This window comes from Salvia hispanica, chromosome 3 (assembly GCF_029641045.1).
Source record: "Salvia hispanica isolate PSC_SH4W2 chromosome 3, Shi_PSC_v1, whole genome shotgun sequence".
In the NCBI taxonomy this organism is placed as follows: Eukaryota; Viridiplantae; Streptophyta; class Magnoliopsida; order Lamiales; family Lamiaceae; genus Salvia; species Salvia hispanica.
In genome coordinates, this window is record NC_142694.1 from 57,080,879 (window position 1) to 57,094,653 (window position 13,775).

Below are 13,775 nucleotides of genomic sequence, written 5' to 3' on the forward strand. Positions count from 1 at the left end.
TGCTCACTGTGTCTCGGTTGAGTCTTTTGATTATAAAAAAGAAAATAGACTCAAAGAGTAAAATTTGAAGAGACTAAAATAAACTTTAAAAAAATTGAAAGAGAAATCTTAAAAATTCGAGTTGTACACAATTGCTAAAGCCTAAAGGAAGAATCTTCTGCTGGGCTAGGAAAGCTACTTGTAATACTACTAATATCTTATTTTTAAGGTACAGTTGTATCCCTTTGTTCCTTAGTGGATCCGCCACTGCATGAGTGATGTTACATATTTTTTATTCGAGATACTACTTAGTTACCCATATAAGGTGATTCCAACGAGTATTCTATTAATTAGAATTAGAAAAGTTAAAGTTTTGAATTGAGTTGTGATTTGTCGTTAATATTAATAATGAAATACTTAAAAATTAAAGGCAAGAAATATTGGTTGCCCAAACCTACATGTTAAGAGGCAAAATCATGTAGTACTAATTGTTTGTGGCTGTGATTCCAATCTGTTTTAGATTTTGGAAACTTTCTTATCAATCACAATCTTCCGCGAAGTCCCATTTTAGGAAAAGAATAGGCTAGCATAATGAGTCTTTATATTTGCATCTTTCATATTTCCATTAAATCGGAATTATATGCAAGTTGTAGAAAATTTATCATTCCATCTCTCGTGATGTTTCTATTTCTGAAGAATGATTTGATTGCACGTCACAATTTATAGTGCCGATTCCCATTATTGGAAATATAGCGTGCAACGTTACATAGATTTAATTGGTGGAGTGACTATGTTCACAATTAGAAGGTAACGGGTTGAAATTAATCAAATTAATGTGTTCGTTAATATATTTGAGGATTATTGATTAATTTACGATTGCTTCAAACATTAGAGAAGTATGGTTCTAAGTTTTTAATAGATAAAGGGCGTGTTCCAATTCATGATAATATTAAAGTTATTAGTGTGATAATATTTTCCTCTATTTTTCATGTGTAAAAAATCTAATATCTATTTATTTATCATATTTATTATTTCTATATATAAAAAATCTAATATCTATAAAGGCATTTTTATATGTATTAGAAAACACAATTACTAATTTCTACAATAAGAAAAGTTTATAGAATAGAAGAACTATAGTATACATATTGTTTATGGACAATTTTTTCGAACTGTTTTTATTTTAATATGTTATTCTCACAAAATATAAAATATTGGACATGTCAAAACTTAATTAATTGATCGCATACACAATTTTTATATTTGATTTGATAATTTTTTTTAGAATAGATTCATTGATTTCTAATACAATAACAAGTCGTTATATATTTTGGTTACGAGTATGTATGACTTTATATATAGCATATATATGATATTACGCCACAAAATCAAAAAATAAAAAATGAAATGAAGATGTGAGATATAAAATCTCATTCACTACTTTTTGAACAATAATTAATGTGTGATTGTGTGTAATTGTTTTTGTTGAAGTCCGAATTCTCCAATTTTGTGGAATCTAGAAAAGATTTTGATACGTGATATCATAGAGGCCATTCATTTTATTTTCCCATGCATGATTTTTTTCAATATATTACCATTTTCGAAATATATTATTTAAGGCTTTTATATGATTATAATATTTAAGCTAAATCAATATTTGCAAAATTTTCACTTTTTTGTGTGGGATAGGCCTTTTTTTAATTTGAAAAAATAGTAGAAAATTCACCAGTGTTCCATAACGCAAGACTCTCCAAAGCACATTACATTAATTAAATTGAATAAAAATCGAAGAAGGCATTATCAAAATATTGATTAATGAAAGTAGGAAACATTAGAAGGCGGCAGACAATCTTAGTAAATGCTACTCCCATCATCATGTCAATTGTGTCGTTGTCTTAACTTTTACCAAATGAATTCTGTTGTCCAATGCTAACATTCTTGTTAGTTTTGTTTAAATATCTTAGAAAAGTCTCGTTTTTATCGTTCGTACTATCAAGATTTAAATAATTAATTTACTCAAAAATGATTTAGTAGTGATAGTCATAAATATAATTCTAGTATATGGTAAAATTTGATTCTATTTACTAGAATGAGAGAAAGTATATTTGATCATCTTGCATTAGCGAGGGAAAAGTTTTAAAAAAATTTCTAGAAGACATTTTTCATGAGATTGATTACATTGATAAACACTTTTTTTTACTTCCTCTGATCCGTCGACCATTAGGAGTTTCAATTTGAGTGCGGCACATTTTAAGAAATGTAAAAGAAAGTAAGTGAGAAACTATAGTGGAATTTGAGACCCATGTTAATATAGTACTCTATTAATTTTATGATAGAATGTGAGTGGAATGAGACAATGGAAAATGGAGTTTATCTATCATTTATAATAAAAGTGAACTAGAACTCCTAATGGATGATGGACTAAAATGGTAAACCGAAACTCCTAACGACGGACGAGGGAGTAACAATTTTCCTAAAATTGGAATGAAATTGAAAATCCTACAAAAACTTAAACCATAGTCGTAGGTCATGTTTGTCTATAACTATGATGAGCCCAAAGAAATTTAGAAATGGCATTACTAACAAGTTGTAAATATAGTGGCAAAATCTATGATTATGTTTCTTGAATTTAGGCCGAGACAAAAGTTTAGCTACGCGTTCAAATGTATTCCTCAAAATTCAAGAATAGAGCGAGAAGATATAAATTATGATTAAGGGTAAAACTTTAAAAGTGATCATATATATGTTGTTACAAATCAACAATTAGCTGTCAAACATCTTCTTTACGATTAATTTTTTGTCACATCATATATTTTACTTTCTTGTGGCTATGATAAGCTTAAACAAGAATGCGCAAGATCTGGATTTTGAATTCATCATTAATAAATGTAAACTACATTTCATTTTTTTGCCTATAAATGAAATACTATATCTAATGATCGATACTACTCATATATAATTAAACAACTTGCGAAGCCACTTTGGGTGTTGACTGTTGAAAGGGCACTAGTTATTAATTTTTATCTATTTGATTCGAGCCATCAAATTGTCACCCCATGTTGATTTTTGGCCCAAACACTATTGTTTTACAAAATTATGATGTTGTTTACTACTAACTGATTGGGGCCAAAATTATACTCCCTCCGTTCCATAACAGACGTCACACTTTCTTTTTTAGTTTGTGTGTAGATATCACATTTTCTTTCATGGAAAAAATTCTCTCTCACATTAATATAAATATATTATTTTCTCTTTCCACTTACCACACAAAACAACACATTCTAAAATCCCGTATCAATCCCCAAATGTGACTTGACATCTACTATAGGACGAAGATAATACTTTACAGACTTAGAACTCTTTCCTTACCGTCCAAATTTTACTTTATAGACTTGTACTTTTGCAAACCATCCATTTTATTTTTGTAAAAATCTTCTTTAACTCCAGCTTGGTGAGCTTAAAATGTTTAGACACGCAAATGTATAATTAGTATTCTCTTAATCCTATACTTACAAGAATATGCACTTTTTTAGTTCGTCCCATAAAAATATGCACTTTCTAAATTTAGAATTTTTTTCTCTCTAATAAGATGAGATCCATTATCCACTAACAATACTTTAATTACTTTTTCTTTCTACTTCTCTTACTTTATCAATTGTGCATTAAAACTCATGCCCAATCAAAAGTGTATATTCGTATGAGACTGGGGATGTATTATTTTTTGTTGGTAAAATAGAGACTTAATTAGCTATAAATCCATGTACTAGTACTCTCTCTATTCCATTAAAGATGATTCACTTTCTTTTTTGGTTTGTCTCAACTAAGATGACTCTTTACTAAAAATGGAAACACATCTCTCTCTACTTTATTTCTTCTCTCTTACTTTACTTTCTCCACTTCACACACAAAATAAAATTGTATAAATTCTCGTGCCGCCCAAGGAAGGGTCATCTTCCTTGTGACGGAGGGAGTACTTTCTTTCTGTATAATCCATGTACTAATACTCAAATTTAGTCCAATTTGAAGTTGGCTTGACACCGATTGACTGAAACTTTAATACTCCCTCTGTCCGTCATAAAATGTCTCATTTTTTCTTTTTTGTCCATCCGCCAATAAATATCTCATTTCACTTCTACCATATTTGGTAAGTGGACCAAATATTCTAATAACTCATTCCACTCCCATTTTATTATAAAATCAATATATTAAAGTAGGTCTCACATTCCAGCAACTTTTCTACCCGCTTTACTTCATAAAGTCAAACAATTTCATAAAACTCGTGCCGATCAAATATGAGACATTTAGAGCATCCACAATGGGGCGCCCTATAGCCCACGCTATAGGGCGCCCTATCCTCCGCCACATCAACATTTTATCCTCCTACCCATCCACTTGCAGTAGGACGCAATTTTTAGGGGGTGGTTACGTGCCCAAATACGAAATACGAAATACAAATTTTTTTTAAAAAAAACTTCATTTTATTGAAAGTTGAAAGAGTACAATACAAAATACTTAAAAAAACTACAATTTCAGCGACGATTACGTGCCCAAATTTCTTCAACCATGTCGGACATGAGTCGAGCATGGTCTTGTTGGTTGCACATTGAGGCCTGTGCCGCTAGAATCTCATTGTAGCTCATCGGTAATCCTCGAACGTGGGGCGGGGTCGCCGAGCCGAAGCTAGATCCAGCTTCATCATCGCCCCAATCGGTGACTCTTGCACCTTCGTTTTTGAATATCATGTTATGCAAGATGATGCGCGCATACATGACATCGGCGATGACTTCCTTGTACCAGAAACGCGCTGGATCTTTCACTATTGCCCAACGCGATTGGAGCACACCAAATGCCCGCTCCACATCCTTTCGCGCAGCCTCCTGCCGTTGCGCAAACAAAGCTCTCTACTGATCCGTTGGGAAGCTGATCATCTTCAAAAAAACAGGCCACCTCGGGTATATGTCATCGGCCAAGTAGTACCCCATATGATGCCGGCGTCCGTTTGCAGTGAACTCGATGGTCAGGCCGTTGTCATTGCATTGCTCGGTGAAGAGATACGATGTGTTCAGGACGTTGATGTCATTGTTCGATCCCGCCACACAGAAGTAAGCATGCCAGATCTAGAGCCGATGGTCAGCGATGGCTTCGAGGATCATAGTCGGGTGGCTGGCCTCTCCACGCTATTGGGCAATTCTTCCACTCTCAGTGCATACAATCTATGCTACCTAGCATTCCACGAAAGTCGTGCACCTTCTCATGCATGTTCATCAGGGCCTGGCAATCGTCAGCGATCGGCCTTCGCAAATATGTGTTGCAAAAAGCCTCCACAACTCCCCGACAAAATTTCTTCAGGCACTCGCGGCCAGATGTCTCCTCGATGTGAAGGTACTCGTCGAACATGTCCGTCATGGTGCCGTAGGCCAACTGCTGGAGAGCAACCGTGCACTTCTGCAACGGCGTAAGTCGGGGTTTGCCGATGCTATCTTCTCGATATCGGAACAATGCGGAGAAAAAACACCAGGCCCCACCGAGGTTCCTCGGAAAAATAGTCTGCGAACAGACGTTGGTGAGCTAAGTCGTGCTCGCTGGGGACAAAGGTCCGACGTCGAATTAGCCTCTGGACCTGCTTCGCCGCTTCACGCTCGCGCCCCATTTCGGCCAAGCAATCCGTCGTAGCCTCATGAACGCAATCGAATAAGGCCCGAGTAATGCCCTCCGAGGTACTCTAGTCGTCATCGGGATTCATTTTTAGCGTGAGAAAGATTGGTAAAGAGAATTGAGAGATGGAAGAGAAAGATCGGTGTGAAAAATGGAATGAGAAATGAGGTATATATAGATAAGAAACTATAAAAAAAATAGAAAATGCGTTGCTTCGTCCGCCGACAACGCATAGGGCGCGGACGAAGCATCCATCATGTTACAGTGGTGGACAATGAGGCAGACGATGCATCGGGCGGGCTATCGTCCATTCCATTATGGATGCTCTTAACTGCGGACGATAATTGCTAACGTGAAATCACATGTACTGGGGTTTTTCACCTTTGGGGTGATTCTATTATATAGGCTCCCAAAATAGGTTTTTTTTTCTCTTTTTTTTACCATTAGTTTGATGTTATGCGTATCTTAGCTAACCTATGTGATACTCCCTCCGTCTACCATTAGGAGTCTCATTTATGGACAGCACGGATTTTAAGAAATGTTAAGAAAAGTAGATGGAAAAAAATTAGTGAAATAGGGATCCCACTTGTATATATTAGTTTTAAATGAAATGTGATTGGAATGAGTTAGTGGAAGGTGACACCATATTACCATTTATGGTAAAAGTGAATCGGGACTCTTATTCGCGGACGGACTAAAATGGAAAAAACGGAACTCTTATTCGCAGACGGAGGGAGTATATACTAACGTGGTTATAGCATTGAAATTGAATTCGGATTATGATAAGCCATTAATTCATTGCTGATTATTATGCAAGTACAAGGTCGATATCTGTTTTATTTTACCCTTATAAATGCTTCACAGTTATTTTGTTTTTACATTAATCATATAACTGATCTAAATATAAATGCAAAAGGTGTTATTTTATTTAGATATTTCTAAAAAAAACGTACTTGCTAACTATTCTATCTATTTTTACCTAAAAATACACTTGGACCATCAAGGTACAACATGATATATATGGAGTAGTATTAATCACCATACGCTTAGCTTAAAATGGACTTATTTGCAAGTTTTAAATATAATTACAAATTAATTTTGTTGATTCAATTACCTAATTGTGAATTATTGCTTAAAATATATTAAATTTAGTTCATTCATAATGAAATAAAGAATATTGAACTTATGAGTTGATGCGTAAAGAATAGGGATGCTGCCATATAGTTTAGTAATTGAGAAATTAACCCCGCGTATAGTTAGTAGTATTAAGAGGATATTTAGTACGTAACATTAAAATTAATTCAGATAATAATTAACTAAATTGATAAGAAAACATAAAAAATAAAACAAGTAACAGAGCAAAAAAAGGAAAAGCAAAACGAAAGAACCAAAGTAGGTACGTCGTCCCCTAAATAAATAGTAAATGTAAGACAAAAATGGAGAGCTATTAATTGATGAAGTCTAAAATAACGGTATAACTTACTATAAGAATATCGATATATTCATTGTGAAATTAATATTTACTTAATTGGTCAACTTATTTTCCTAAAAAACTCATTTGACAATGTGGCTACATATCCAATGTAAATATCCACGATTAAGAAATGGCAAATATAATAACTAAACTTTAATGGTCTTTAAAATGAGACTATAAATCAGTGGTCTCGAGAATATTTCAATTAATTTGTCACAATGAAGAGATCATCAAAGCAACACCTTATGCTAATGGCAATTGCCTTGCTTTGCATCCACACTGCAGGTTAATCCCTTTCTCAACTTTTATAGAAAAATCAAATAAAATAAGTAGTAATTCTTGCTTTTTTTATGGGTTAATGAATTTAGATGCTAGAACGGGAGTGTGCTATGGCACCCTTGGCGACAATCTACGACCACCAAGAGAAATCGTTAATCTAATCAAGAGTAACAACATTGGTCACATTCGATTATACAACCCTAATCCGACAATCCTCGAAGCACTTCAAGGCACCAAAATCTCCGTCATCGTTGGGGTGCCCAACGACGAGATCCAAGGTATCGCGACAGATCCATCTGTCGCGACATCTTGGGTCCAAAACAACATCCGCAAATACCAATACGTCAACTTCCGCTACATTTCCGTTGGAAATGAGATGAACCCGGCCGACAACCCCAACATCGCACCCTACATACCGACAGCCATGCAACGCATCTCCGATGCCCTGGCCGCGGTCAGGCTTCGGAGAATCAAGGTCTCCGCGGTCCTAAGCATGTCGGTTATCGGAGTATCCTACCCTCCTTCGGCCGGGGCATTTCGACCCGAATTCCGCGAATCCTTCATCGATCCAATTATCAAATTTCTTCTCAAAACACATAGTGATTTTCTAATTGATGTGTATCCATATTTTGCATATGCTAGTGACCCCACCAATATTCCTTTAGACTATGCATTATTTACTTCTAAATCGGTTTTGCTTAGGGATGGACCATACCAATACCAAAACTTATTCCATGCCATGGTCGACTCGGTCCACGCAGCTCTCGAGAAGGCCGGTGGGCCCAGCCTCAAGGTTGTGGTGACCGAGACAGGGTGGCCCACGGCCGGAGGGACGGGGACTACCGTATCCAATGCATTCGATTATAACTCACATTTGTTCAAGAGTGTGAAAAGGGGAACCCCTAGAAGGCCAAGGAAGACTTTGGACACTTACATTTTTGGGCTCATTGATGAGAATCAAAAAACTCCTGAACTTGAGAAGCATTGGGGAATCTTTCTTCCTAATAATGTCCCTAAATATCAAGTATCTTTTACTCCATAAAATGTATAACGAAAAGTGTATTGTGTTTGATTTCTTCAAGTTTCTATAACATATTATGCAATGTGATTGATTTCTTCAAGTTTCTATATCACATTATGCAATTTTGCTTATTAATTTCTTCCCCCTATCCATCTCATGATTAATTAGCATATGTAGCTTTTGGGGTGTAAGAGCATCTTCCATCATTTATATTAAAATTAAATTTATTTTAATATAAATATCATATCAAATATTTATTTTACTTAAATTATTTATACTAAATTTAAAATTATAAAAATATTCTCTATATTATGCGGAGCTCGGCTTGAAAAACTCAATAACTCGAGTGAATCTCAATCCAAGCATGGAAATATCCTATTCTGTTGATAAAATAGCGTCATAAATATTTTAAACGTAATCTCTTCATCCCTTAAAAAAATGACAGTTCCTTTTTGCATTAATTTTAATACTACTAATATTGAGTAAATGTGTTGGTAAGTGAAAATTAAGGTACATATTTATTACATGAGTATATTTAATAGTGAAAATTAAGGCACGTATATGAGTATTGTACTATTTAACTATAAATGGCTCATAAACAGTGGCGGAGCCACGCTGGGCCCAGGGGGGCCCTTGGGCCCCTCACCCATTTGGATTATTATTATATTTAATATATCTATACGATATATTCCAATTATCTCTCTAGCTCAGTTGGTTTCATTCTAAGTCTTTCAAACGAAAGATCCTGAGTTCGACTCCCTTCAGGCCCAGCTTCTTTGCTTTCATTTTTTGTAAAGCTTTTTATATTCCTCTTTAATGTTTAATACCCTATTATGCTATAATATTATTATAGAATATTTATATTTATTCTCTATCATTAAAAAATTTAAAATAATATATATATATATATATATATATATATATATATCTAAGAAGAAAAAGTTATTCCTTAACCTCAAAAAATATGAAATAACATACCGTATCATTATTTTCTTTCATTTTCTAATTTTAATCTATGAATTAAAAATATTATCATCCCCATATGTAAATACATACTCCTATAATACTAGCATCTTTAATTTTTATTTATAGGTTTTGTTGATTATCTCACAAAAAGTAATTCATGTAATGAATTTCACACATTAATATTTTCATAATTTAAGAAAATAATTCACATTGACTTAGTCTTCAAATATATTCATACTAGTTTTTATTGTCCATGTTTTAATTATTTTCACTATCTATTTGTTCCTCTTAATGATCCCTCTATTGTTTATGCGGCTATTCCTTATCGGCTCTGGAAAATTATCAATTAGAAATTTGGGCCCCCCATCGAAAAAATTCTGGCTCCGCCACTGCTCATAAATGTGTGAATCATGCATAGATTTTTATGTAAATAAATTAATATAGTGGAGGAAACATATAAGAGATAATAATGTGGTAAAAGAGACCAAAATTCCAAAACAGAATGAATAATAGTTGAATATAAATTAAAATGACAAAAAAATTATATTTTAAGACACCACATCCACGATTAGGGATGTCAATCGGACCAATCCTACTTAGACTATAGACTAATCGGGCTAGAATATTTTTATTAGATTAAATTTTACAACCATAACCCTAAATGTTCGGATTTTAGGTTAGCCCAGCAGGCTGACTATTAATTAATTATCATTTTTATTTATTAACTGTAAAAAGATTCTATATTTCTTATAAATAATATATACATATTCACATAATCAATAAAATCAACTGTGTAAGTAAAACTATACTTACTATAACTAAAAATAAAATAAAAATAAAAATATACTAAGATGGATATGAGAAAAAGTATTAGATATGTAAGAAAATAAGGAATTATATAATTATTTCTTAAGCATTTACTGATATAGAAAATTTTTATTTATCTGTTTCCTTTTTAATTTGTTACGGTTATAAACTTTCGCACATCTTTCACAAAAGTATATTTTTCAGAGAGAAACGAACAAGAAAATGTGGAGAAATGATTCGAACGAAAGGGTATATGACACATGATAAAAAAAGAATAAGTGAAAATTTTTATTTTTGTGCAGCCTAACCCGTTTAATCCTTCAGCCTAAACGGGGCTAGCCCAATTTTTAATCATGTTGTAATTTTTCGACTATAACCCTCTAGTTTTAGCAGATTAATCGAGCCAGTCTATCCTATTCGAATTGAACTAATATTCCTTTTCACTATGGATGTCTTCTACCAGTTCCCCATGTCGTCAATTCAATATGATCTCTTTTTATATCTATCATATCTCAAACCACAAAGCTAAGAGTCTAAGAGTATCCACAATAGTAAAAGTTATTTGGCAAAATCACATAGTCGAAAAGTCGACTTGGGAAACAGAGGAAAAGATAAGAAAGAACTATCCACATTTATTTACGGATTATCAATTTCTTTGAGTACGTTAACATAGAGAGGAATGAATTTTGCGGACAAAATTTTTAAAGGGGAGAAAATTGTGACATCCATGACCCAAAACATGCATCATATTTGCACATTTGTGCCTTTTATTATGTTTTGAACATTTTATTATCCTTTGAATTATAGAGACGTTAAATGGACATCATCTAAGGTAGCATTTTTTTTTATTTTGTTACGAAAAATTAATATAGCTACAAATAATCGTGCGCAATTGATACGTTTGATGTATGTATATGGAATTATTTTTAATAGATGTTGGTAAATGTTTTTTTTTAAATTATATAATATGTTTATGTACTTTACGTGTGAATTATTTATTATTTTAAATTTAAATTTTATTTATAGTAAGTGCATAAGTCGTAACTAATAAGGATTGAAGTGTCTGAGACCACAATTCCCACAATGGATGCTCTCTTCCCACGCCAGAACATTCAAAACCCATATAATAAATATACTGTACATAATTAATTATTATATCACAATTAATAATTTAAATTAAAAACACAATAAAAATTACATAAATTAATAATTATATTTTAAAATAATATAAATACAAAAATTAATAACTGAAAGTACAAAATAGTACTCCTTTTGTAGTCATTATTTTCTGGTAAGTTTTTCATAATAATATCTTGAAAATGAAATCTCGTATAGTTTGACTAATTAAAAGCAACGGAGAGTGTGTGTGTGTGTGAGTGTGTGAGTGTGTGAGGCAATGGGAAATCCGTCGTCGGATGATTTCTCTGTGATGGTTCTGGCGTCGGATCTAGGCATCGACGCCCGACCCTTTCTATCCAACCCGCCGCCGGAAGAAGACAATTGGCACGACTGCCCTTCCAATTTTCCCTCCGACGATTTTTCCGACCTCGATTCCCTCAGCTTCTTCCGCCGCGAAAATGGCTCTGATAAGTCCGGCAACCGTATCTTCCGCATCGTTGGAAAGTATTTTCCCGGTAATTCTCACTATTATCCATGAAAATTCAATTTCTTAGTTTTAGGGTTTTTCGCCGCTATTTTTAGGTTAATTGTATCGTCAGCTATGGAATTTGTTTATTGTACTTGTTGATGAATGGAGAAAGGGGGAAAATGTCTCAATTCATTCCATTACGGTTTATACCAGTATACAAATTTTTTAGCTGCGTTAGATGATTATCTAGTTTGGGAAGAATTGAATACTGGTGATATGATTACTTCCACAGAGATGAATGCATTGTTTGGATTTTTACTGCCAAAATTGATTGAGATAATTTCATTGGACATTCGGTTGAATTGATTCTCGTATATTGCTGGAGAGACGATCATGGCTTCTCTGGCCAAATGATCAATATAGATTACTTGGAATTACATTGACTGATTATTGTAGAGCTAATTAGTCATACAGATAAGTACATTATGCTGTGATTAGCCTTAAAACAATCAGAAGACTGATGATTGGATTGCAAATTTACAAAGAATCAATATAAGTCTATACTTCTTTTCAAGGCGTAAGCAGTGAATTGTTTCATTTAGTTTATTCACATCATTGGTGATATGTGTTGCCGTTGTTCTCTGTAAATGCAGCTCTTGTCATACCGGGAGAAAGGCTTAAGAAGTATGTCTTCCATAAGATTTTGACAGAGATGGATGAAGGCCCTTTCTGCATTGTATACATGCATAGTACTGTGCAGAAAGAGGACAACTCACCTGGTCTTACAATGCTTCGGTGGATATATGAGGAACTACCTGATGAATACAAAGACAGGCTTCAGGTTGTCTACTTCATTCATCCAGGACTTCGATCAAGACTTGTCTTTGCCACTCTTGGGAGACTTCTTTTAAGTGGAGGGTTAGTTCACTTCTTTCGTACTTCTTTACTCAATTCATTACAGTGTAGTATCTATAAAACCATGGATGGCATTGAGGAATATGGTTGAAATCCCATCTGATTGTAACTCTTAGCTAATAGCTATATTAGTTATTGTTGCCAAAAATCTGTGTTGGCTCGGCTATAATTTACAACCCAAGTCTTCTCTCAAATTTCTCCGATTCTATATTTAAAAGCTTGATGGATATGTAGAGAGATGTTGGTGTTCTTGGATTCTTGCATACTGCATAATAGATGATATGTACTCCCTCTGTCCCGCAAAGATTGTCTCACTTTGACCAGGCACGGGTTTTAAAAAATGTAATGAAAAGTGAGTTGAAAAAGTTAGTGGAATGTGGGTCCTACTTTTATATATTAGTTTTATAGTAAAATGTGAGTAGGAATGTGTTAGTGGAATATGGGGTCCACTAACAAAAATGGTAAAAAGTGAAACGGGACAAATTTTGTGGGACGGACGAAAATAGAAAAATGGGACGAAAATGCTGTCAGTACTCATTCATCGGATCAACATTCTCCCTTGTGATTGTATTCGAATTCTTCAACTTTGATTTTCCATGAAACTACTAGCAAATATATACTCACTGTGGTCTTTGTGTCTAATTATAGACTATACTGGAAAATCAAATATGTAAGCCGCCTTCAGTATCTCTGGCACGACATAAAGAAGGGACAGGTCGAGATCCCCGAGTTTGTTCAACAACATGACGATATCCTGGAACACAGACCGCTGACAGATTATGGCATCGAACCAGATCCCATGCATTTAATGGAGGTCCCTTCCACGGCTTATTCATATGGGAGGTATGACATGGGGTGGTCATCCAGAGAAGGTAGTTCTTAGTGGTATGATCTCTCGTTGTGTTTGTGTAATGCACGCTCTGGTGCGTCTGTTCGGCTTATTATACTGCTCTATGGGTGTGGATTTTGTTAATATGGTGGCCCCCTATGTATATGAATATATGCTGACCATTTAGCAGTAAATCTTGTTTTTGTTATGGATATTACATGTTCTTTCTTTTGGATATGCTTGACAAAATATGATTGAATGT

At 34.0% G+C, this 13,775-nt stretch overlaps 1 protein-coding gene and 1 pseudogene across 1 annotated transcript; both read left to right on the plus strand.

The window, feature by feature from the left end:
• The first annotated feature begins 4,964 nt into the window (after positions 1-4,964).
• LOC125210441 (glucan endo-1,3-beta-glucosidase, basic isoform pseudogene) lies at positions 4,965-8,437 on the plus strand (annotated as a pseudogene).
• Positions 8,438-11,504: 3,067 nt separating this feature from the next.
• On the plus strand, positions 11,505-13,727 carry LOC125211674 (SEC14 cytosolic factor family protein / phosphoglyceride transfer family protein). The gene is made up of 3 exons (XM_048111567.2): positions 11,505-11,815; positions 12,423-12,687; positions 13,333-13,727. The coding sequence occupies exons 1-3, from the start codon at positions 11,578-11,580 to the stop codon at positions 13,565-13,567; spliced, it is 738 nt and encodes a 245-aa protein (XP_047967524.2). The 5' UTR covers positions 11,505-11,577; the 3' UTR covers positions 13,568-13,727.
• Positions 13,728-13,775: the final 48 nt, after the last annotated feature.